The sequence below is a fragment of the Cavia porcellus genome, unplaced genomic scaffold (genome assembly GCF_034190915.1).
Source record: "Cavia porcellus strain 051 isolate PalLab524CR breed Dunkin Hartley unplaced genomic scaffold, mCavPor4.1 scaffold_29, whole genome shotgun sequence".
In the NCBI taxonomy this organism is placed as follows: Eukaryota; Metazoa; Chordata; class Mammalia; order Rodentia; family Caviidae; genus Cavia; species Cavia porcellus.
Window position 1 is genome coordinate 21824993 of NW_026947512.1, and position 26263 is coordinate 21851255.

General features: G+C 37.8%; 1 protein-coding gene across 13 annotated transcripts in view; it reads right to left on the reverse strand.

Moving 5' to 3' along the window:
* The window catches only part of Ppp1r12b (protein phosphatase 1 regulatory subunit 12B), a 235775-nt gene that overhangs the window by 131316 nt on the left and 78196 nt on the right, over positions 1 to 26263 (reverse strand). For 9 of the 13 annotated variants that reach the window (XR_010044527.1, XM_063240119.1, XM_063240120.1 and 6 more), the window contains 11 exons: positions 24066 to 24225; positions 22407 to 22551; positions 20878 to 20952; positions 18972 to 19051; positions 17920 to 18056; positions 12453 to 12565; positions 9737 to 9940; positions 8056 to 8138; positions 6479 to 6604; positions 3947 to 4114; positions 167 to 349 (listed from right to left, as the gene is read on the reverse strand). Coding sequence is in view for 12 of the 13 variants with exons in the window: in XM_063240119.1 (XP_063096189.1) it covers positions 167 to 349; positions 3947 to 4114; positions 6479 to 6604; positions 8056 to 8138; positions 9737 to 9940; positions 12453 to 12565; positions 17920 to 18056; positions 18972 to 19051; positions 20878 to 20952; positions 22407 to 22551; positions 24066 to 24225 (1474 nt within the window). In the remaining variant the exon portion in view is untranslated. Of the gene's footprint in view, positions 1 to 166; positions 350 to 3946; positions 4115 to 5914; positions 5956 to 6478; positions 6605 to 8055; positions 8139 to 9736; positions 9941 to 12452; positions 12566 to 17919; positions 18057 to 18971; positions 19052 to 20877; positions 20953 to 22406; positions 22552 to 24065; positions 24226 to 26263 lie in introns of those variants that run through there. The other 4 variants (XM_003474831.4, XM_003474830.5, XM_063240123.1 and 1 more) reach the window with 3 other exon arrangements.

Sequence of the window (26263 nt, forward strand, 5' to 3'; positions counted from 1 at the left end):
ATAATTAAGAACTGCACCAACAAGTTCCATGGGGCAAAGAGAATGCAAACTAAAATTAACATCTATTTCCATAGTTTATCTGATATCAGGGAAAACGCTTCATGCCTATTCCTTTATCTCCTACTTCAAAGCAGAGCCCACAAACCCAGTGAGTAGCCTAACATACCTCCTCTTCTCCCTGGCTTCCACAGAGGGGTCTGCTGCAGTAGAGGACGACACTGTGACAGCTGTGATCCCATTGGCAGTGCTAGGTGGAGGACGATTGGTGATCACGCAAAGCGGGGTGCTAGAGGAGACAGTGTCTGCTGTTTTCTCTGCTGTTGAGTCAGCCTGTGATTTGTAAGGAGTCCTGAAATTAAAAAATACACAAACAGAAGGACAATGATCAGGTATCGACACAACAAAGCACTGGCACAGAGACAAGAAGGTTAGAGACAGATTAACTACAGAATCTTCCTGCTCTGCTTTTATTTGTTGGCTCGTTAATTCTGAGCTCTTACAGCTCAGAATAGTATGACTGTACATTTAGTCTGGTATTCTCTGCCTAAGGATTTATATGAGAAATATTTTTGCTGAGATTAAAAACCAACAAACAAAAATAAGCTATGGCACAAAGCAAGAAAATGACATATGCAAAAGTGCTTTAAATGATTCCTCACTACCATCTGGCTTCCCTCCACTCATGCACACAGACAGCATCTCTTTATACATGAAAAAGGCACTAAGGTCACTTACGATATTGGTCTCCACCTGTCCCTTAATTCTTGGCAGTGGACGTCTTTTTGGTTGTCCTCAGTCTAGATTTGATGACCATCTTCTTAGATTATCCATGTGAAAATACTCTACAACCTCAGTATGCTTAGTTCTCCCTCACCTACTTCAGCAACAACAGTCTCTATTAAACAAATGCTTAATTTCTATATTCATAAGTGCATAAGTGAGAAACTGAAACAAAAATAAAATAGGATTCCATGTGTACCCTTTACTGTGTAGACTTTCAACAGCAAGCTGTATAATTAAAGTCATTTATGTGAAAATAAGATCTTTGTTTCTTAACAAAGAGTAAGAAGCAACCATTGGCTCTCCACCCAAAAAGCTATCATTTGTGATGTCACAGCTTGTTGCTGGGGTAACAGAGATCCAAAATTGATACAGTACTCACAGAGATGGGAAAGGCAATGAAAAGCATCAATGTAAAATCTCGTTTTTACCTGACAGTTATTACCAGAAATATGTACAAGTAGCTGCAAGCTGGCTTCCAAATAATCACTATTAGAATAAGCATAAAGGAAATGATAAAATCGTAAGTCCAAATACCTGGACACAAATATGAAACTGGAATACTTTTAAAGATGAAGTGGTATCCAAAATATACAGGCTACTTCTCCAGAAGCACTGAGAATGTGAAATTTTACGTGTTTTCTAATTTAAAAACTGAAGGGAAATAATTTCTCAGATGTATTAGTCTATAGGAAATACTGATAAAATTACCCAAAAACACAGCTATAGAAAAATTATCCAAGCTGGGGATAGTGATGCACACCTGTAATCCCAGCACTTGAGCAGGAGGATTACCATGAGTTTGAGGCCAGCCTGGGGTACACCTGTAATATCAGTTACTCAGAAGTCTGAGTCCAAGCATTGGAGGCAAAAAAGCAAGACCTTGATTCAAAATACAAAATACAGCCAAACAAAAACTTTTATACTGAAGGTTTACCTGAAAAAAATTTTAGTTTAATACCATTTTGGTCTCTCTACAATTTCCTAAGCTGTTGAAACGCCACAGTTTTGGCTTTGTTTGATTTTACAATAGGGTTTTTACTATTTGAAATGTATAATTTCTTTTTATTATGTAGCAGAGATCAATCTCAAGCCCTCATACTTGATAGCCAAGTGCTCTACTATTGAGCTGTGTTTCCCAGCCTAAAATGTATTATGATTCTACAAGCAGACTGGTAGAAACACAACAGTATAAACTGTGAGCAGGGATAACAGGCTGTATATTGGAGAATAAATGTAGAACCGCTTGGAATTAAATTTAAGCCAATTTAACTCTCTAATCTCTTTACCTGTAAAATAGGGAAAACAATATCCTAACATTCAGGGTTCTTATGGAAATTAAATAATGTATGTAGAACACCTAATGTAGTGCCTAGAATACAATATAAATTCAGTAGAAACAAAGTAGTGACAAAATAGGTAGGAGCCTGAATGGTCAAATTTGGATTCAATCCTGCCTACTCCTCACTAGCTTGGACTAGTGACTAGACTTTGGGCCTCAGTTACCGCCCCTATAAGAGGAATACTTCATACAATGGGGAGTGCTTTTTTGGTACTGGTAATCGAACCACAACCTCATGCTTGTCAGGTAGGTGCTGTGCCACTGAACTATATTCCTGGTCCCTGCAAAGTGCTTTCTGAGACTCTAAGTAATATACATGTATCTGAAGCAGCTAATTGTCTACCCATATCTATTGTCTCTTTCTTCCTAATAAAACTCTGCATTATTGAAGGGATCAGTGCACCTATTAAAAATCCAGAGTTAAAAAGTGTCCCCAAATGCTGGCAATATTCAAAAGGGAGGAATAAAAGAAAAGAAGTACTCCTGAGAAAATTCCCAGGTGAGAGGCACTCCCCTTTGGCCTGTTCTTCCCTTGCTTGTGCTTTCTGACTAGAATGCAGCCTGGATGGCTAGAGCTGTAACAGTTGGACCATGAAATAAAAGTCTACTATTAAGATTATAGTGCAGGAAAACTGAGAAAACTGGATCCTTTAATGATCGTAGAGCTATTGTGGAGCTCTATTTCTGAACTTTAAGTACAATAAAAATTTTTTTATCATATGTGGATTTACTATTACTTACAAGTAACGCAAATCTCAATGTAATTTTTGTATAGTACCTAACTTGATGCCTGTTGCACAACAGGATTCAACAAATGAGAGCTGTATTTCTTTTTACTCAGTTTCAGTTTTTATCAGTTCATCTAGAACTGATAAAATACATTTCTGACTAATAATCTGTCATAAGCTTGTCCTTCCTCAGAAGTAACTGGATTATAATACAATTAATTTCTACATAATTATAGTGTTATTAATAATAATCCATCACGAACTTGTCTTTCCTGGACAAATCAATGATCCCTTCTTTTAGGGAAGAAATCTAGTAGATAGACAAATATCAATCAAGCACCACCATAATTGGTGTTTGTGCAACAATACCATCATAAACATTTTTTTGGTTTTCTTTGTGTCAACTGTAGGGATAAGATCAACAAAGCCATACCCCAAAACAAAAAGACCTCTGACCACATGAAAAGGAATAAAAACCAGAGTTAAAACTGTAATTAAAGTCCTGCTGTACTTTCACAGTGAGACTCTGCCCGTGCTACCTGCAGATGAACTAGGAACCACGCATACTGCTCCCAGTACACAAGTTAGGCAAACACAAATCTTTCTCTTCCCACAGTATTCCCAGAAAAATATTTTCATTGGCAGAAAGCTGCAAGAGGCTTTTGGAACATGCGTTAGCTTTCCTTGTAATTTGAGTCTCCATGCCACCTTCCAAAATGACTAGGTACATGAGATCTCTACCTATGATCAGTAGAAAATCTACATAAGTAAAACATAGGAAGTATTTTTAATATTTAATTTTCTACAACAGGTTTGCCCCTTAGTTATCACAACTGTTAAGCATGTTAAGGAGATGAAATCAACAATGCTAAGTTGACTCCTGAACACCAAGTACAATGATACATATTCTATGTTATTCAATAAGTAATTGTTGACTGATTAATGAAAACCAAAGCACCTTCATTAACTTAGGGACATTTTCATGGGAATTCAAACTTGGTTCTAGAGTGCCCAAACCTCTGTTTCTAATCCCAAAAGTGCTCCCAGAGGCATTAATTTGGATGAATGCAACTGGAATGGCTCCAAGAAGCCTTACCTGCCATGTTGTACTGATGCACTGATTGGTGCAGAGCAAGAGGCAGGTTGCCACTGGCTGCCCCGAGAGGTAGATGAACCAATGGTAATGGGTGAGGTAGCAGGAGGTGAATTGCGATTGGTTGAAATGTAGGGAGTTGTGGGGTCACTACTTCTACCAAATGAAGCACTGCAAAACAGCACACAGTCACTTTCTTCAGGACATGCTGTTTACCCACCATTTCCCAGTACCACCTTCCCACCCTGATTGTGCACTTAACGTAATGTAGAACAAAGAGATGGTATGATGATTGGGAAGTGGAGTGACCAACTCTAGCTGGAGCCAGGTCACTGGCAGCAAGCTTGGTTAATCACCCAGAGAAGGGAAGGAGGAGAAATGATATTTAACAAGAGAAATCGGTAAAGTAGAATATATGATAAGGTAGAAGCTAAGAAAGGAAATAGAATAATTCTTATTAGAAAACAATAAATCCCAACAAGCAAAGGCAAAAAAAAAAACAAAAAAAAAAACCCATGCAACCCCAAATGCCTATTGGATATAGAAGCAGCACTGCAAAAGCCAAAGTAACAACAAAGAATTTAGAGATATTTTAGAGATTTAAAATTAAGAAGTGGAGGAGTCAAGAAGCTCTGTGAAATAAATACCCTACTGACCAGATCACAGTTGTTTAGCTTAAAGCAAAAAGTACCTTTGGGAGTAAAGTTTTAAGTCTAGAAGACCATTTGTATGAGCAATAAAAGGCAACTTTTCTTTGTTTCAACTGAAAACAGAAGAACCATCCCAACTGCAGCAAAAATTTTGGGTCCAATTTTTAAAATACATTTCCTATCATAGTAATGACATATTTGAGAGTGTGATCAAAACAAACCCCCAAAGCCTTCTCTAGGAAAGAGGTACTTTACTAGGCCATTTGAAATGAATTCCTTACCTGCCTACAGGTAAGAGATGACAGAAAATAGAAGGTACACTGGGCACAGTTGGGGGAAAAAGTCATATTTGTACTTCCTTTTTTAAAAAGATGAAAGTGTATAATTTTTCTTCTTGAAAAGATGATAAGATTTTATAAAATCAAAAAGTACTTTAGGATTATAGAAGATGAGCTTTGGGAATTCTCACTTTGAAACAAACTGTAGATATTTGCTCAAAAAGTGTCACATAATTAAGCCATCCTAAATAGAGGTAGCCCTCCCTTGCTCTCTTTACCATAGCTTTACCAGACTACATCTATCAAACCAAATGCCACTCAGCTTATCTGCTGACAGTTTGGGTGATAAAAATCAAATATCTTGCCACAAAATAACTCCATGCCTAGAAATTAAATGCAGCTTTCTCCTGCCTATATCTAGAACACTGTTTTCTTGTCTTAGATTCCAATGTAAAGAATAGTAATGTATTTAGGTAAATCAAATCTTTCACCTTTAAGACAAATAGCTGATAGCCTCGTAAAGCCAAAAGCATTTAGTTTGTATAATGAAGAGCCAATGAGGTCACTGAACTATACTTAGCTACTTTCAAAGTTGAGCCTTTCTTACAGGATATACCTGTAGAACATTAAAAGGCAATAGTATTTGTTTCTTTTATAGCTTATTATTTCCATGTTCAAACATTAACTATTTGACAAGACTTTTCCTATCAAGTGGAAATAAGTTTTGATGGTAAACAGTTAATCTGCTCATACAGTCTACGGCCAAAGCCTGCCTCTAAAGTAGCCAACCAGTCATCTAGAAAACCTAACAATGGAAGACATGAAGAGGCAGTTTTGAGGGGTTAAGTGAAGTGAAGAAAGAATTGAAAGTAAGCAATGAAAAGGATTCTTCCACATCAGCAGCAAAGTTCTAACTAAAACATTAAGTGTATCTTATAACTTAATGGTTCTGGTAAAGGTGCTTTGTTTGCTGGGTAGTACATGGCAAAGAAAATAACTGCAGAATAGGGAATACAGATGAGAAAAGAAGGAAACCCATGTACCTTCTCTGCATCAAACTTGCGAGTTTCACATCTTGATGGATCTGAGGGCCATTAAAGTCATAAAAAAAAATAACTCAAGTCCCTAAATTAATAGGCTTCAATATGAAATGTATTTAATGCAACAGAAAACTGTTCCCATTTCCCACCCCTCCCCATCCTATAGTGTCCCTCCCTTCCTCCCACAAAACTGTTAACTTAAAATAGAAACTGAGGTAGTTTTAGTAAAAGGATAGCCAGCTATTTGGACAAGGATGTTTTAAGTTCAGTCTTACCCCGAGATTACTAGAAGTTACTTCTGATGAAAGATTTTACTATAACTGAGAGGAAGGAGTGTAAGTCAGGTTTGTGATAAGAATTTGGAATTAGATTAATTCAGTTATTAAAAGAACAAATTAAGTTTAATTTTAAATTAGTCAAGATGTTAATTCCAAGAAACCTAAAGGCAATTCATTTGTTGATTCATTTGTGCAGTACTAATTAGATATTAAAAGGCATGCAATTATTACCCAGATTCCCATGGCCAGAGTGAAGGAAAATGGTCCCCTGCCCCTCTGCACCTGGTACCTTTTCAAATAGATTGACACATAGGTGGAAGAAGTCGCTGTCTGCGGGCTTTCACTCCCCTTTGTTTCATCCCTCCACGGCTGCCTTGTGTAGGAGCCACTTCTCACCAGATTCACAGCTGACTCTCTGTACAGTGTGAAGAAAAACAAAGCACCAATTTCCACTATCCATTTTGTTCATAGTATAATACAACAGGAAGAGAACGGCCAGTAGCAAATTGTAACATCGTTCAAGAAACATATATTTTCTGACTGATTGTACCTTTTGTATACATTTTTTGTTGTTGTTGTCTTTTTCGTTTTTTTTCGGTCCCGGGGATTGAACTCAGGACTGCCTGCTTGCAAGGCAGGCGCTTATGCCGCTGAGCTAAATACCCAGCCCTTTTGTATACATTTTTATATAGACGGGATAATATTGTCTGATTTCTTCTAGCAACTTCAAAGTCTACTAATTTCAATAGGTACCAAATTTCTCAAGTCAAAATCTTTATGTTTTTGTACTGAGAAGTTATTTTTGTTTCTTGTTTAAAAAGCACCTTGAAAGTTGGGCGTGGTAGCACACGCTTTTAATCCCGGCACTCAGGAGGTTGAGGCAGGAGGACTGCCAAGAGTTCTATCTAGGCCAGCCTCAACTGCATAGTGAGTTCAAGGCCAGTCTTAACTATGCAGTGAGACCCTGTCTTAAAAAATCAAAAACAAAACAAACCCAAAGTCACCCTGTAATCAGTCCCTAGTTGTAGGCTGCTTATAAGTAGAGAAAGGGTTGATAAGAGAGACGCAAAAAGCTATCACCATGGGAAGAGGTTACTACAGAAGGGGAAAGGAAAGGAGGACTTGTTTGGGGCCTGTTTAGCATTATAAATGACAAAGCATCCAGGAAGGAACAGTAGTAGAATGTCACATCAACCATTGATAATTCAGGGTCTTAGCTGGGTCATGGGCCTCCAGGCTCCACAAAGTTCTCTAGAACTGTTCTCAAACTTTAATGTACATTTGAATCATGTAGGAAATTCTGTCAGAATGTAGCCTCTGAATCAGCAGTTCTAAGAATGGACCTGAGGTACTGTGGATCTAGCATGATCCCACTTGCTGGCAAGAAGGCAGGCTGGAAGACCAACTTCGAGAAGGTTCTAGATTAGGCTGCACCCTGCGATGCACCAATACTTCACAATCTCTATATTTAGTCTAACTAATAAGGAAGCTTTAAATTTTACCTACTTGCAAATGAGAAGTTCATCAACTCAGGTACTTATGTTTACATTTACTATGCAGTAGACAGTATGCCAGGCACTAGAGGTCCTTGAGAAACCACACAGACACAGACCCTACCTTTACCAAGCCTGCTGTGGACTAAAATTAACCCACACTTGGATGGGCCACGATATTTAAGTCAGAATTTGATGGATGAAGAATTGGAAAGCAAGAGAATCAGGACTGGGAGGTATTCTAAGCAAAAGCAACAAAAAATTCATAATGTTCTAAGGACATCTAGGGAAAAAAGGCAGAGAGGGAACAGATAGGAGATCACTACATCAGAAGAGATAGAGGGGAACATGTTTCAGTTTGTAGTAGGATTACCTGTTTTCTTTTTCTTCAATGTCACTTGTACTACTGAGCCTCCGGGGTGCCAGCAAACTAAAATAGCCTTTGTTTTCTCTTTCCTGTAAAATAAAAATAAGTAAACCATAGCGATACAATATACATCATTTTGCATAAAGAAGCAGAACTTAATATGCCCAAAATAATATTATTATTATTATTTTTTTTTTGTCTTTTTCATTTTTATCGGTACCGGGGATCGAACTCACGACCGCCTGCTTGCAAGGCAGGTGCTTATGCCGCTGAGCTAAACCCCCAGCCCCAAAATAATATTATATCTGGATTCAACACTAATCCCATTTTGAGTGTTATTACAAAAAATACTTCCAAAGGCTTATTCCTACGTTTGCTCCATTAAAATCCCTTATATAGGGAAATAACTCTCATGGTGAAAGTCAGATGATCCAATATAGAGAAAATGCACAAATTACACAAAGCAGCAACCCTACAGTGGTGCATGCCTATAATCCCAGCATTTGGGAGGTTGAGGCAAGAGGACTGCCACGAGTCCAAAGCCAGCCTGGGCTACATAGTAAGACCCTGTTTCCAAAAGCAAAGCAGCCCTACCAAGAAAGCAGAAACCTTTGAATAGTCACAGAGGGCTCTACTCTAATGCTCTCGATGAAATAAGCCCGATTTAGTCTCCAACATCTTTTCTTGAAATGTAGCTTCCTTTGGGACCTGCACAATAAATATGTTGGAGATGTAAATCCAATTAATAAGCCTCACTTCTTCCAGTAGTTTTGAGAAATGCCAGACAGAGCAAGACCCTAATGAACACAATCATTATGTACTGCAAATATATAATAATGAAAATTTCTTTAAAAAGATAGACCATGAGGCCTATGACAAGAGAGACCTGACCCAGAGACTCAAACAAGCTTTACAAAGTCTGAAACCAAATGAATACAGAGATGAATCATTTGTGATTGTACTTCTATGAATAAAAAAATTAAAAGTTTAAAATCTTTAACTAAATGCTAATGCACCTAAGCTTCATTAGGATTCAAAGCCCAACTAAGAAACTTTGCTCCTAAACATCAAAGGAATAAATTTCTGTATTGGTTTAAAAGAACTATTGGGTCACATCCAAATTTTTCATATCCAGTTTTGCTTTATATAAGAGGTTAAATACAATTGAACATAAGGTAAACCGAAAGGAAAAATATATTTAAACCTTATTTATTTATTTTTTTTCTGTTTTGGCCAAGCAAACAACTACTTGATTGAGTTATCAATGTGCCTGTCTCCCTTTAAAGACTTTGCACTTAATACAACAAACTTAGGGACTAGAAACTATTTTGTTTGTTCTCAAGATTGAGTTTTCATAAACGCGGTTTATATCTAGATGTGCTCCCAGGTGGGGCTTTGGGAGTGACTGGACCACATGTGGATATTGCACTTCCTGAAGAGGGAAGATTCATGCTGAGTGTGGGTGGCATCAACAAATAGGCTTATAGCCTGGATGGAATAAAAAGTGAAAGAAGAAGGAAGTCTCGCTGCTTCTCTGCCTTGCTATCCTGTCTTGGAGCTAGTCAAACATGGCCTAAAACCTCTACAAACTGTGAGTTAAAATAAACCTTTCCTCCTCAAATTTGTAGGTGTTGGGTATTTTGCTTTAATAAGTATAACAAAACTGCCTTGGCACCCCAAACTGTACCTTATCTTTGTTGTCCAGTAGAGCAGAGATCCGAGGGCTTGAAGAGGAGCGGTAGATGGAGGAGCTTCGGTCCCTTAAAGCATCCCTGGAATTGGCCACTTCACTCAGCATGTTGTGGCTGCCAGTTTTTCTGAGTCCCAATCTCCATGAAGAGGGAGATTCATCTTTAGCCTCTTCTGTCTTGTTAAAAAGACTAGAGGAGAACTAAAAGAGAAAAAAAGAAAAGCCCTAATGATTCATTGTTTCAACCTAGTTGTTTTTTCCACACTTAACCAGGTTTAGTGAGGCAACATTAAAAAGAATAAAACCAAGCAGGCTTTCTGACAACATGCCCTGCTCACCTAGCAACCCCGATCACTCCTCAAGGGTCTTTCTTCCTAAGCCAGAAATAGCCTCAGATTCTTTTTACGGTGCTACCTAACAGACTTGCTCTGAGAAATAAAATACTATTTGCTGTCCTTATTCAATTAGTACTGACCTGGAGCACCACAAGCTGTATTCTGGAGGGGTATCTGTTCCTGCATTATTGGATAACCAGAAATAAGATACTTTGTTTCTCTAGGTCTCAACATGCTAAATTGTAAACTGATGTTAATGAGCTTAATTCCTCCCTAAAATATGTGGAATCTGAGAAAGCAAGCTAAGCTAAAATACAAATTATGTGCGAAGTTACTATGTAAGATAAATTGATTTAAATTAACACTAATAAAAAATACCTCAGGCCACTCCACACAAATTCTAATTGCTAATCTTAAGAAGTAACTTATTTGATGTTGGGCAGTAGTTCTAAGACCTTTAGATTTCCCTGAACACAAAATTTAAGAAAAAATTTAGAACTCAAGGTTTTTTATTTATTATTATTATTATGGTTACAGAGAACATCTTCAAAAAAAGATGAACAACATACCATCACAGTCATTTCATTGAAAAGAAAGAGTATCAGAAAAGAAAGCTTCAAGAGTGGGAAGAGCACAGTGGTAGAGCACCTACATAGCATATGCAAGGCCCAGAGTTAATTGGGAGGAAGGGTAGAAGAGCAGGAGGGAGGGGGTGAGCAGGTGAGAAAGTGAGCGACCTAGCTAGCATTGTGGAAAGTTTACACTGTCTTTAATTATAAACCAAGGAAACACCATAAATTAGCACTAGCCAGGGACCACTTTGGGGTATAACTGGTCTTTGAAGCATCAATAACAAACAGCCCCTTCATAGGGTGTGTGGACTTTTGCAAGAAAGCTTCAGTTATTCTTCCAATACCAACCATCTACTCTGCCTTGTCTAGTGAAAATGCTACAATGTGTTACATCACTTCATCTGGCAGATTTTTCTTCTCATCAAGCATCAGAATATAGACACTTAGGTGTTCCCTCCCTTTTACAAAATACCTGACTCCAAGAGGAATCCTTTTCTCTTCCCTAGCATTATTCTGGCAAAGTGGAATAACTATTATGTATGTGTTTATGTTTTTAAATTTAGTATTTTTCTTTTTAAACAGGATGTCTGTTCACATCTGTAGGTAGTGGCAATAAATGAGATCCAAGAAAATGACTAGATATCAAGCAAGGACTGCATTCTACCTGAAATTAGCTCAATCCTTCTAAGAATAAACAAGCAAAAAAAAGTAATTCCTCATTTCCACAAGGATTCCATTAGCCCATCTTTCCAATTCACAAAGAACTTAAGATGTTAAAGCTTAACATCTAAAAAATTATTGCACTTTTCAACCACTTCATTCCAAAGAATTCAGATCTGGTTGTTGTCGTTTTGTGTATGTGTGTGCCAGAGATCAAACTCACGACTGTGTACTTGCAAGACAGGCGCTTATGTCGCTGAGCTAAATCTCCTAGATCTGTTCTTAACCTGGAAATTAATTTCATACTTCGAGAAACTAGGGTCACCATTTAACTTTGTCTTCCTCGCCTATGGGTTCTCAGCAACCTGCTGGAGCAGGAAATGCCTTTGGTATTTTGACAAGTTCTTTCTATTTCTTCCCTGTATCCATGAAAGTATAAAGACTTTACTCATGAAAATAAAGTTTTAATAAGAAGTTGAAAGAGAATAGTCATCAAAACAATTAAACCTGGATTTTGTATATTCTCCTAGGTCAGTTTAAACTTTATACCTAGTTATCTTAACTTTAGAAATGAGAAAAACAGGCAAATGACAAAATTTCATTGATTCCAGACTATACTACCCTATATGGTTTTAATATATTTGTGGCCAAGTTATTTGGTGATGGTTGTATAAGGTTTGGGGGGCAATACCATGGACTGATGGTTGTGCCCTCCAAAACTCAGATGTTGAAGCCCTAACCCACAGTGTGTCTTCATTTGGAAAAGGGACCTACGAGGAACTAGGTTATGAAAGTTAAACAACATCAGCGGGGTAAGCACTAATCCACCAAGTCTGGTAACCTTACAAGAGGAAAAAGAGGTATCAGAGCTCTGTCTCTCTCTACCATGGTAGAAAGCAACAAGAAAGCACCCTCTTCGAGCCAGGAAGAGAGGTTTTGCAAAGAACCAAATCCACCAGTACATAGATTCGAGACGCCCCAGTCTCCAGAACTGGGGGCATAATATGTAGTATTTTGTAATGGTGCAAACCAAGACAGGAAAAATGTATCTTTATTGTTTTATAAGAAGGTATCATTGAAGCATTTCTATATGTGTTATTGTGCTATGCAGAAATGTAATACCTAAATTAATTCCAGAGTACTCACTCTCCTAGCAGAAGAAGCAGAGAAGGTGTTCTGAGTTGGCGTTGGAATCTGCTCTGTGATACTACTCTGGCTTTCACAACTGGAATGACTGACAGTGATTTCAGGCTTTTTATCTGTTAAGACAAGAGAGGTAATAATTATGAAAATCTTACTTTTGTGTATTATATCTTTTACAGCTAAAAGAAAAAGTTTTCTCACTATCAAACGAGATTATCAGGGCCATGTAATACCTTGACTCAAACTAGGATGAACTTCAGCAATAGTGGGAAAAAGAAAATAAAATTAATGACTTTCTCATCTTGGCAGGCCCCAAATCCAATTTCAGATGAAAACAGAAAACTCTTTCTACATTATTACTTATCTTATACAAAATTATACTATATAATTACTTATATAAAAATCTATTGTGTTTTAGGAGAGCTGGGCAAAAATCACAGAAAAAAGTAAGACCTTGCTTTCATAGTAATTACAATTAAGATAAAGATAAGACACATTGTAATAATAACACAATCACATATAATTCAGGTATTAAATTGATGCTGTAAGATTTCAGAAAAAAGGCAGATCCTCTGAGGCAGGAAACAATAAGGAGCTGCTACACGGTCCATGTTCTCCAGAAAAATGGAATGATACAGGCATCTGAAGGAGAATGTCAACTGGCAAGTGAGAAGGAAGAAAGGATGTGGAAGCTAAGCAGGGTCAGGCCTGGTTAGTACTTGGATGGGGAGAAAAGGCATGGATAATGCCTCAGAAATCAAAACACATACATCTGTTGGTCAGTGAAGAGGCCATCTATTCCAAATAATGAGATTTCTTGGGGTTACAATAGGAAATAAAGGTAATAAACTTTATAGAGGATGCAGGTTAAACTACAGAGCCAAACCAGTCACATAACATAAATAAGAGTAGTCCAACTCAGTGGGGTCATCAATCAGAAAGTTGTCTATTTTGCTTATTACTCCCTACTAAATAACTAGCACAGTGCCTACACCTACTGGGTACTGGTTCTGGTCTATGTACTCTATAAACAGAACCCCAGTGTTATCTATGAGCTATGTGACAATTTTAAGCCACATTGTGTGTTATATGGGGTAAGATATTTATCACACCTGAACATCTCTCACGTATTAATCAGAGATTTTCATTCTTGCCTTATGAAAATGTTACGGTCAGGGTTTATAAGGGCAAAGATCTAATACAGGATAAGATAATTTAGAAAATTTTAAGTAACATTCACTGAAGAGTCAAATGCAAAAGAGTGCAGATCTGTCCACACACTACAGCCCCAAAGAATCCAGTGGAGGACCTTGGATCCCATGGCACTGTATTCCACAAGTCAAGCTGAAGACCTAGAACCCATGGCAATGTCTTCCGTGAGTCCAGCTGGAGGCCTAAAGCCCACAACAACGTCTCATGCAAGTCTGTATCAACGATCTGCATTGGGAAGGCCCAAAGGCCAGTGATGGAAGCTAGAAAGTCTGTATCAGCAGAATGAACTATTTGTGCCAGCAGGCTGAGAGATCTGCATTGCAGCCGGGAAGTGATGCTCAAAGTAAAGATCAGAGCTCCCCACAAAAGACCTATAGTTCATTTTCAGTGACAGTGAAGACTTGAGCTCCTCCAAAGATGAGAACAGCTGAATTTATATGAGGAAACCCAGAATGGCTGGGGATTTAGCTCAGAGGCGTAAGTGCCTGCCTGGCAATCGAGAGGTCATGAGTTCCATCCTCCGTACCAAAAAAAAAAAAAAAATCAGGAAACCCAGAGTAACAAGTTTCTCTAGGAAAATCAACAGTATATCATTCTCCCCTCCAGAGCCAGGAAGTGATGCTCAAAGTACAGATCAGAATCATCCCAAAAGCAAAACACTGCCATCGTCAGCGACAATGAGGTCCAAAGCTCCTCCAAAGATAAGAACAGCCAATATTAGGAAAACCAGCGTGACATGCTTCTCGAAGAGAATCAAAAGCATACCCTCTTCCCCTCAAGTTATGCTGCTGACAGCAATCCTCAGGTGAGCCTTTCACATCCAGCACCATGCTGATTCAGTTCAGCTGGGTGTCACAGTTGACCACAGTTCAATCCAACACAGAATTATTATAAAGATTAGAAATAATGTTTTTAAATCTGCATAGCTCACTGGCTACAGCAAGTGCCCTGTGTTATTATTGTTATTACTTTTGTGGTTACTGTGAATATTCAAGATAGTCTTGAAATACTGTTGGAATATGTGTAGCTTCAAAAAAATACAGCTTACTACGCAAATATGGTAGATTATTACAATAAGAGCTGCCAACAAATCATGCCTCCCGGAATCTATACCACTGTGAACAGTCTTTTCATAATGATTCTGTGCTTAGCCTGATAACTTTCGATGGTATCACTGTGGTGGCACATGTGATACAATTAGAGTCTTGGAAAGTGCTTGTACACTGAGATTTACCTTCTAATTGTTTCTGGGATCCAGCTACCACATGAAGTAGCAGCTAACCTGCTTGATGACAGGAGACACACGGTTCTCTTGCCCTAAACATCCTAGCCAACCATCAAAAGGTGAGTAATGCCATCTAGTTCCAGCCATCCCTCACCTGATTTACCAAGTGACCATGCAAACATGGATGAGCCCATCATTACCATGAGAAACACAAGCCATCCAGCTGAGGCCTTTCCAAATTACCACTCTATAACTGGGTGCACATAAAGAATTATCTTAAGTCTCAATGTTTGGGGATGGATTACTATGCAGCAATAGATAAATGATACACAAATATTTAAGGCAAATAAAAAGGTAAAAAAAATTATAAATTAAAATGCTTATATTGACCTCAAAATATAATTCATATTCTTCACTACAAGATCTGTACATAAGAAATAGGAAAATTATCCATTTTATGAAATTTTATCTGTGGCTCTTTAAAAATGCTATAAATAAATATCTTACAAATATTTGTTTAGTACAAAGATACGTGACAGGCAACATCTGGAAAGGTTTAGGTATAACTCGCTTCCTTGCACTTTTCCAATTTATTTACTGAGCACCTACCATATAGGGGCACTCTGCTAGGACTATGGCACACAGAATGAAGAGCAAGACACACAATACATTCATATGCTTCTACAACTTGCCAGTGGGGAATGAGAAAAAATAAATTATTCAAATACTAAGCAGCATATAAAATAGTTTCAAATATACCTAGAGGAAACAGAGGAGGGGAAAAAACCTCCATGCATCCATAAGAAGAGGCTTCCTAAGAGACGCTGACTTGATCTGGGTTTTGGGACATGAATAAAATTTCAGTTGGCAGAGAACTACAGAAATGAGTAGAGAAGCTTACTGAAACCATCTGGCTTCTGCCCACACCAGGCTACTGAAACTGCTCTCTAGGATTACAAATAACTTCCTAATTGCCGAGTCATCCTTGAGCTCTCCCTTCCTACGACTGGCCTGGCTTCTGAGGCAGAAATGTATATCCTGGTTTTTTTCAACCTGTCTGATCACATCTTCTTTACCACCTATTCTGATTCCACTTTACTTCCTAGACACAGTATGCCCGAGATTCTTCATTATTTCTCTTTTCTCTACAACCTCTGACAATCTCATCCTTCTCCACAGTTTTACCTTTCACCTCTTACACAGACAGTCTCCATTGGTACCTTACAGTTTCAAGGAGTTCCAGATCAAAGTCTGGATCTCAGCACCCCTCAGGTTGACTATGAAATATAATTCATCTAACCTTCTATAGAATCAATTACCCATTCTAAAAGAAGTGATAATGACAAATACCCCAGAGAGTGTTGTGAAGGTTAAATAAAAACATTTAAGTGCATTTGCAAAATGAAAAGTGCTATACAGATAAAGTTTTGTTACAATTCCCTGAACTAGGCATAATCTTTCATGTCCATAAATACCATTGATAGCATTTATCTCATTCACACAACATGTATTTTATACACAGATACCTTTCTATTGCCCTATTAGATAGAAGCAACAACAAAAAACATTTAATGAATGTGAATAACTTTCATATGCCAGGCATTGTGTTAAGACCTGGATGTACAATAAACTCAGAATTCCACAAAAATTAGCCTCAGCTAGAGCCATGAAGGATAGTAGCATTCTCCCATGATGGAGAGAAACTATGTCAGCAAAGTCAAACCTCATCAGAAACTGGAGTTCAGGCAAGAGTGAGTTAAGTATCTTCATTATGAGTAGGCCAACTATGACAGAGTTCAGAAAAAAACAGACTCTATTATAAACTGAATATGCAGCCCTTCTCCTCTAACTTGATCTACCTGGAAACATTTCTCTTGTTACTGATGTAAATCTGAAGGGATAACTTGCCAGCCAATATAGGGCATGTGTGCTTAAAACCTTAGCTTATCATTACCTTCCATGCATCTATGAGAAACATTCTGTTACAGCTGAAAATCTATCAAGTAACGTGGTATATATTTCTCAGTGTTCATTTAACTATGTCAAAACCTATGGGCTATTTTACAGCTTATTGGTCTAATCAAGGTCAGTGTTCAGTGCTTCAATCTCACTGTTAGTCTCACAGACTAACCCATCTTGTTAAATAGTAAACTTAAGAAGTTCCAACTGATGTGTAGCTAGTCCTTTATGGATTTCATATCCATGGATTCAAGTAACTATGGATTGAAAATAGTTGTAAAAAATTGCATTAGTACAGAACATGTACAGATATTTTTAAATTTCATTATTGCCTAAACAATCAATCTGACAGCTATTTACATGGTATTTACATTACTTTACATTAGTTAGTACAAGTAACCTAGACATGATTTAAAGTATACAGGAGTATGTACATAAGTTAAATACAAATACTAGGCCATTTTACCTAAGGACTTGAGCATCTAATGACTTTGGTATCTGTGGCGAGTCTTGAAACTAACATCCCATGGATTCAGAGGAACAACTATATATGCTATTGCTAACAGTATTAGAAGTTAGTATGATCTTGTTCCTTCCTTAACCTCCTACTCCAGAACTGAAGGAACTTTACATGAGTGAGTGAGTGAGTAAAAAGTGCAGAAGGAAAAAGAAAAGAAAAGAAAAAAATAGATTTTAGGGAACCAGCCTAACCCAAGAACTCTACGCCAATTTTTGCCAATTTGTTACAGGTTTTTGACCAAAAGTAACTTCACATGGATCTCTGCTTCTCAGCATGTTGACCTTTTGAAATTTAATCACTATGCCATCTACCAGTCCAAGCCAGGACACTTGACTCTCCATCTCAAGAATTTCCTGTGCATCTTATCATATGGCTGCCCAGGAACTCATAGATATACTCTAACATAGCTCGCAGATTTTATAACCAATTAGCAATTTGATAACTTATTCCTGAAAACTGACTGTTGAGCTCTTTTAGGTGTACTCCGAGGCCAGGCTAGCTCTCTAACAAACAGTGAAAATGGAGGATCTCGGCTGTGAACATCTTTGTATTACCTGCCTCCTTCTCAGTTTCTGACTCAGAAGCTTCATCTTCACCTTCTTCCTCTGAACTGGAGCTACTAGATTCTTTGTTTTCTTCTTCTAGTTCTTGGAATTTGAGTGTGTCGTCCTCATATAGCATCTTCTCTTTGCTAAATTAAAGATACAATTTGAATGCAAGTCACAAGTGACAAACCACTTTGATCAATGACAATCAGCTATAATATAGGGAACGAATCCATAAAGCTGTATGCAGAAGCAATAGCAGGAACATTCAAATCCTTTTTAACATCACTATGTTATTCTGCACACTTTTTTTTTCAGATTAAGGTTTACTATTGACTTCAGGGTATGACTGAAGATGGACTTTGTAATCCATCACAGTAACCCCATCCAATTGAAATGCTGAGGCAGGAGAATTGTGAGTTTGAGGCCAGCCTGGAAATTTAGCAACTGAGTCAGACTTAGCCAGTTTCAAAATAAAAAATAAAATCACTGAGGATGTGGCTCAGTGTGAAGGCCCTAAGTGTAATCCTTAGTGCCTCCCTCTGACACACACACAGGACATGTACACACACGTCCAGAATATGACTGAAGGAGATAGAGCCTGTTCAACGCACAAAGAAAACTATAAATTGGTCCGATGATGGGAGCAGATACATATTTTTGAAAATCATTCAACAAATATTTACTGAGTACTTGTTACATGCCAGCAAACATGCTAGACACTGATTTAAAGTAAATAAAATAAACATAGTTCCTAAGCTTATGGAATATACAGGATAATAAAGGAAGCAGAAGAGACTAAGAACCACCATGGCAGAACAGAAAAACACTGCATACATACACTCTCAATTAATTTCTAATTTTAAATCATATTCATGCATCTTTAGTGTTTTTTCCTCCCATATCAACGCCATCTCCTTGCTCACAAACATTCCCACATGTTTGAAGATCATCTGGCTAAAGTCACAGTTTCTACATGTTATAAATTCTGAAGTATGTCACGCCCACCTCCATTCCCCTTATAGCCAAACTCATCCAGCCCTCAGGCCTAAACATCTTACTTCTTAAAGAGTCCACTCTGCAACTTGCTGTTTAGGTCTGATTCAATAAGTTTATTCCGTGTTTCCTTTTCACTTCGAAGCTAGAAATTGAGAAAACAGAAAAAGGAAAGAAGTTGACTATGGTGAGAGGTCAGCAGTATTGAGAAGAAACAATATGGTGCTGTCATTTCAAAAAAGACAGGACCAACAGCGAAGAGAGGCAGAAGAAATCGAGGAAAAGAGAATCACATTAGTTGACACTCCCTGGAATAAAATACCAGAAGAAAACTCCTTATTCCAAGGTAGAAGAGAAAAGTCAAGTGCTAGAGCATTGAGAAAACTGCCTGGTTCAAATACCCCAAGCTGAATCTTGCAGAAATTCGTAGCTTCTGGAGGGTACAAAGCCAACAGAAATTTAGAAAGAATTTGTTATGATTCATATTTGGAACAAGATGGAAACACTTCTAAAGAAAATATGTATCAAATGGGAAATAAGTCCTTAGAGAAAACAATCATATTCAGGCGCATGCTCTAGACAAAACATATTTATTTCCCTGGAGCCTAAACTTATGCAGGAGACAAGGATAAATATCATTTCTATTAGTGTAAAAATGTCATTTAGTAAAGGTGTTATTCATGTTAAAAATGTAACTATACTAGGCAAATAATATATAGGAACTCTACTATTTTTGTAACTTCTATATGATCCTAAAAATTATTTCAAAATAAAATTGTTCAAAAAGCAAAAATGGGGCTGGTGATTTAGCTCAGCGGCATAAGTGCCTGTTTTGCAAGCACATGGTTGTGAGTTCGATCCCTGGTACCGATAAAAAAAAAAAGCACAAACAAAAAAACTATATAAAGTATGTATCTTAAGTTAGGGAAGTTGCTGCTGCTATATAAAACTACTGCTATAATACTGCATTTGGAAAGTCTCAGCTTTCAGTAACTTCTGATTGTTTAATAAAGAAAACAAAATAAGCTAGTTTTTGTCTCAGCTTTATGTATACCACTTTCCCATTGAGTTTAGAAGTACCAAGAATCTTTGCCTTACTACCCAGACATAATGCTATACACATCCAAGGGTACAGATGGTAGATTCTCCCATCATGAGCTTTATCATCCTGATTCAGAACTGCCTTATATCCCATATTTTTCCAAACTTAAGTTAATATATCTTGTGCCACAGAACACGGAAAGGAAAAAACAAAGGAAAGCCAACGATTTTTTATCCTGCAGTTGAATTTTATTCTCCTTGTTCAAATAATTCACCTTTTTATGGGTAGAAAATAAGAAAACTTATTTGCTTTTCATCTATGCATTGAGAGGTTGTTTTCCACTCTATAGTCTGTACATGGCCAACACACTTACACAGGTCTCCTACAAAACACTAAGCAAAACAGCACATGCAACAAGACATAAGAGATTTCAAGTGAGGCGGAGGGAGAAGAGGACATAATTCTGGATGATTTACAAATCTGGAATGAGTTTTAATAGTGGTTTTAATAGTGGATTTTCTAAGAAAGACATTTATTACTCTTTGTAATGAAAATACTTTAAGTAAAAATATCCTTTTGGTCAATAAAAAAAAAGAAGAAAGCTATAGTGTTTGTTATTCTGGTACTTCCTAATTAGAAAAAGTTTCGATTTGAACATATTCATTTTCTAGAACTTAAGGCTTATTACTAGTTTCTGTTAGTAAGCTGCTTGAAGGCTAGCTTATAATATGCAAACTTTAATAATACAGTCTCTAGGTTGCTTCCTTCTAACAGATTGGTAAAAGTTTCTGAATGAAATAACTAATATCTCTGGAATAAAGATATATCTAGTTCAGCTCTCAGTAAACATAACTAAAGCAAGTGTCTAAGAAACCCAGTATGGAATGCAAACTTCTGGAAAAGCTTTAAAGTATCAACCAGAGACTCACCACATTCTGCTTCTTCTGAAGCATCTCCAAGTGTTCCACGAGACTCTCATCAGCCACATCAAATGGTGTCTGGCCCTGGCAGAGAAAGGGGACACCATGACTGATAGAAAACTGATGGAAGTAGTGATCGCGTGACTTTATCAGGGACTCCTCAATATTTACTTCTACCTGTGATTCTAGTGATACAGGCTGCATACCCCTCATCCAAAATGCTGGGGACCAGAAATGTTTTGGATTTTTTTACATAGATATGAAATATCTGAACAATAGGACCCAAGTCTAAACTGAAAATTCATTTGTATTTTATTTACACTTTATCCCAAATAGACTGAAGGCTGCTTCATACAATATTTAAAATATTTTTGTTCTCATAGTGTGGACTTTTCCACTGAAGACATTATGTCCACACTTAAAAATTTCAAATTCTGGAGCATTTCGGATTTCAGATTAGAAGCTCTACCTGTAGCTGCTTCACTAATTAGAAACAACAAGCCCTTAAAATGTACTTTTATATCGTGTAAAACAGTACTGAAAAAATTGCCATCACAAGCTTATTGCTTATTGCCTCCTAGGAAATCATCAAGGGGAACCTTTACTTGTACCTATTCTAATTTGTGTGAGGGGTGTTGGGAATGAAACCAAGGGCTCTGTGCATAGTAAGCAAGAACTTTCACTGAGCTATATTATATACTGTCCAGTCCTTGTGGTGAGGACAGAGTCTTGCTAAACTGTCTAGGCTGGTCTCAAACTTCAGCCTCTACTGCCCTAACCTCCCAAGTAGCTGAGATTACATTCACCATCATACCCAGTTCTAAAATGGTCTTAGCTATAATAATAAATTCAATAAAGGACCCTAAAACCTAAGAGGGAGATCCAGGGCAGATGCACACTAAAGATTAAGTTACAGGACTCATCTCCTTTAAGCGAGAGAAGGGAGATAGGGAGGTAATCTGTTTCAGGAAACATTAGCATGATTAAGGGCCCTAAGAATAAAAATTAGGTTCAGGATAGATGTAAACAGATAAGAACATCTACTAATTAAAAGATCAAGTCTCTGGATTCCTGGAAAATCAAGAGACATAGGGATAAGATTTTAAGGGCTTCTAAATTGCTTGAAGTGATCTTTAAAACTCAAGAATCTTTGTTATTACAACATTTTAATGACTTAATCTGAATAAAATTCAGCTGTTAAAAACTTTGAATTGAAAAATAATGAAATCTTTTATACTTCACTGTAGATTATGATCTTAGGTTTCTCAAAACTCATAAGGGGAAATATCTTTTTTATCTGTTTTAACAGTTTCAATAGAGATAGAATCATAAGACTAGGTTACCAGAGTTTTATTTTTCATAGCAAACATATCTTTCTGTTAATAGCAGAGGTGGGAGCAAGCTGGTGGAAGGCAATAACATAGCTACCAATGATGTGTATTTCCCCACAGCAGTCACCTGTCATTGCACAGAGACTGTAGGCCTGCTGTTCTATAGACTAGGCCACAGTCTCACACTAGAAGTGCAAGCTCACTAACCAGTTTGTTGCAGACATCCATGTCACAGAGTGCTTCTGCCAGGATGGAGCAAGCCTCCTTCAATCCCCAGTGCGCAGCAGCATGGAGGGGAGTCCAGCCATCATGATCCTGAACATTGAGTTCATAGCCAGCCTGAATTAAAAGTCTAAGAAGAAAACCCCAAATAATATACTTATCTCCTTGATTTTACAGTTTCTTTCTTGCCAAATAAGCTGCCAAATGGCCCAACTGATATTTGAGACTTAGTCCTGCCACATAAGGCATATGTGCAGCTCCATAATTATTAATTTGAGCACCAATCATACATCATTGTTACCAATCCCTTCCAAAAGGTCGCACAATATGGTGCACCCTACATATGTTCATGATTTACCATAAAATGGGACTATATGGACAGCTGTATACCTGGGATTAACCAAAGGCTAATTCAACTAGCCAAAGCACACAGCCCCATCATAGGATATGATTTGTATTTTCCAATTAAGGGAAACATTAACATATGAAAAGACTTAAATCGTCAGGGTATTTTAGTGTTCTGATTAATCTAAGACATTATATGATTAGGGTAGAATCTCAAACCTGCAAGTTTGCAAATGTTGTCTTCAGAGTATTCTTGCTAACTATAAAGCCATACTCTAAGTTGTACCCATGTTATGCAAGAGGAAAGATATGGTTCTGAAAGCTCCAAATTGTACGGGCTGCTGGAGGCTTTTTAACGTGGGTCTCCAGACACCTTTTAAGAATTGTACAAAGTGGGAATGTCAAGTTCAGGCAAAAGTGGAGCTCAATACACTGCTACATCTACTAGAAATCCCAAATTAGATGGAAAATAAAGGACTCCAGCAGCAAGTACACTTACAATGTCTTTAGCAACCAATATGTTTAATGAAGCCTGTCAACATTAAGCAACAAGAGTGACACAAAGCATGTGTAGAAGCAAGGGAAAAAAAGAATAGATAAAAGTATTAGAGTCCAAATCCCTCATGTAAGTTTGACTATGTTATTCCATGTAGAATTGATCTAATGAGCCAAAAAATTACCTGTGTTAAAAAGGACAAAATGGGGGCTGGGGATTTAGCTCAGTGGCATAAGTGTCTGCCTGGCAAGCATGAAAAATAATGAAATCTTTTATACTTCACTGTAGATTATGATCTTAGGTTTCTCAAAACTCATAAGGGGAAATATCTTTTTTATCTGTTTTAACAGTTTCAATAGAGATAGAATCATAAGACTAGGTTACCAGAGTTTTATTTTTCATAGCAGTTTAATCTCTGGTACAAAAAAAAAAAAAAGCGATCACAAGTCTATCCTATATTATAGGTCACAAGAAGAGGTTGGAGAATTAATGACCAATTTAGAGTGGAAACAAGTCTTGACAGGTCACTTCAAACCCATTATACCTCAAGTCTGTTTCACATAATATATGTCAGAGAGAAGCTACAGGGATAGTAGGATGAAGGCAGACTATTTGTGGAGCAATATGTGAGGAAAAAACCCTCAGTAATATGTGAGGGGAAAAAAAAAGGCCTGCGTGATCAGAGAAGAAACCAAGGAAAAAGGCAACACATCATAGGGAAAGGTCTAATTCACCCTCTGCTTCCAAAACTCATCTCTTCTTCTCCCACAAAACCAGAATTGCTTCATGTAAATGGACAATACCTGAGGACTTCAGAGTAGCCCTTGGCAGCAGCCACATGGAGGGCTGTGGCCCCCGAGCAAGCCTGCCTCACATCTTCTATTTTCCCACTGTTGAGCCACTGGCGGGCATCCTGTAACATATGCTGCTCTTCTTCCTTTCTTGACTGCTCTAGATCAACTCCTACAGAAGCCAGACACCAGACAGCCAACATTATTAAAGTTCCACATAAGCCTCACAGGGTATTTCCTTAGATTCAAAACACATCATAAATATAACCACAAGTAACAAGTTGGCCATTATCAAATTTAGAAAAGCAATGGCATTTGTATGTACATTATTGGTCTTAGCAGGGTTAAATTATAAGCTAAATATGTGATGCAGACTCACGAAGGGAACAAACCTAAAACTGTTTCCAATAGAACATAAAAATTCAAGGGAGGAAATATTTTACTGTATAATATAGTTAAACAAAGTTTTTACAGGTTAAATAATTTTAGTTTCCCAACAGTGCTTTGAGATAAATATAATAGATACTATGATTCTCATTTGCCAGGTGAGAAAATAAACATGGAAAAGTTGGTGCCTTGCTCAAGGCCACAAAACACATCAGTGATTACACATGCCATTAGAACTCTGGGTTCTTTGTAGTAAAAGCCCTTCCCAGACCTCATTAGCATGTAAGAAGTTTACATTTATAATCCCATAAGGAAGTTGCTCAAATTCTACTGAGTAAATTCCAATCTACCACTTCCAATGCAACCCAGAATGAGAATAAAGACACTAAGGCATATTTGTAGTTGTTGGAAGACAAGGGGGTCCTAAGTCGAGCTAGGGTGATGACTAACTGGAACAAAGACCTCAACCCAGGGCCAAACCTAGGTTTTATTAATTCATGAAGAGGGGAGTGGCTCAGAATGAGCGACTGTGAGAGTGGCAGAAAAGTTCCTGAGAGCTGTGAACTGGGCTAGGTAAGAGGCCTGAAATCACATCTGCAATATACAGAGAGGCAGATATGTAGAATGAGTAATTTGCATAACACAATTTGAGGCAGTATATACGATGTTTTGGGGTCAGTGCTTCAGCTCTGATGTGCAACTTTCTATGCCCTGAAATGTCAGGCCTCTTTCTTGAGGCTCATTCCTAGCTGACAATATGAAGAATAGTTCTTCCTATAGCCTAGATCCCATACACTTCTTGGGAGCTACAGGGCTTCCTTGCTTCAAAGACTATACATCAACACCCCAGCTAGACTGATTTATATTGTTTAAAGCCAACTGTGGGGGATAAAGAAAAATCCTAGCCAGCTCTGTACATATCAATACATGGAAATAGGGCCAAGTTTAGCCAAAATGGAGATAACGGCCTCCACATCCTACGTCCTTGGTTTTTCTTTTCCAGTCTCTATATCATACAATGAGGGTATCCAAAATCTTGATTTCAGATGTGATATAGTTTAAAAAACAAACTATCTCTGCAACTTTTTTTTCAACATGTAGGTAAATACACTGACCTGAAAGTTGCATATATTCAGTAAAGTGAGTGGGTGATTGATTCACAACTTAATCAGTCTGCTTTCAAAGGGATATGAATTCTGTTTCCCTCAAAAGCATTATAGAAGCCAGACATGGTGGTGCATGCCTATAATGTCCAGCTACTTGGGAGGCTGAGGCAAGAAGAATGCAAGTTTAAGGCCAGTCTGGGCAACGTGGGAAGATCCTGTCTAAAGTAAAATTATAAAAAAGGGCTGAAAATGTAGCTCAGTGGTAGAGTAGAAGGCCCTGGACAAAATCTCATACTGGGACCACTCACAACCCCCCCAAAAGCATGGAGGGACTCTGAGGGTTCCTCCCTTTAGCCAATAACTTTCCAATATCTAGGCCAGTGAAGAAAGCTAAAGTAGGGGCAGTCTTCTTTATAGATAGTGAAATAGAGCTGGAAATGGTGGCTCACGCCTATAATCCCAACACTCGGGAGGCTGAGATGGGAAGATCGTTTCGAGTTTGAGACCAGCCTGGGCTACAAAGTGAGCTCAAGGCCAGCCTGAACTGCATAGCGAGATCCTGTCTCAAAAAAAAGACAAAAAAAATAGTGAAATGTCCCAAACACAGTGCATACCCATTCAAAGAGTATACATATCCATTAGCAGTCTTTATCAGTATTTGATCTGTGCCCTCCCAGCTTTTAAATGAGAATCTGCGAATTACCTATGAATTATATG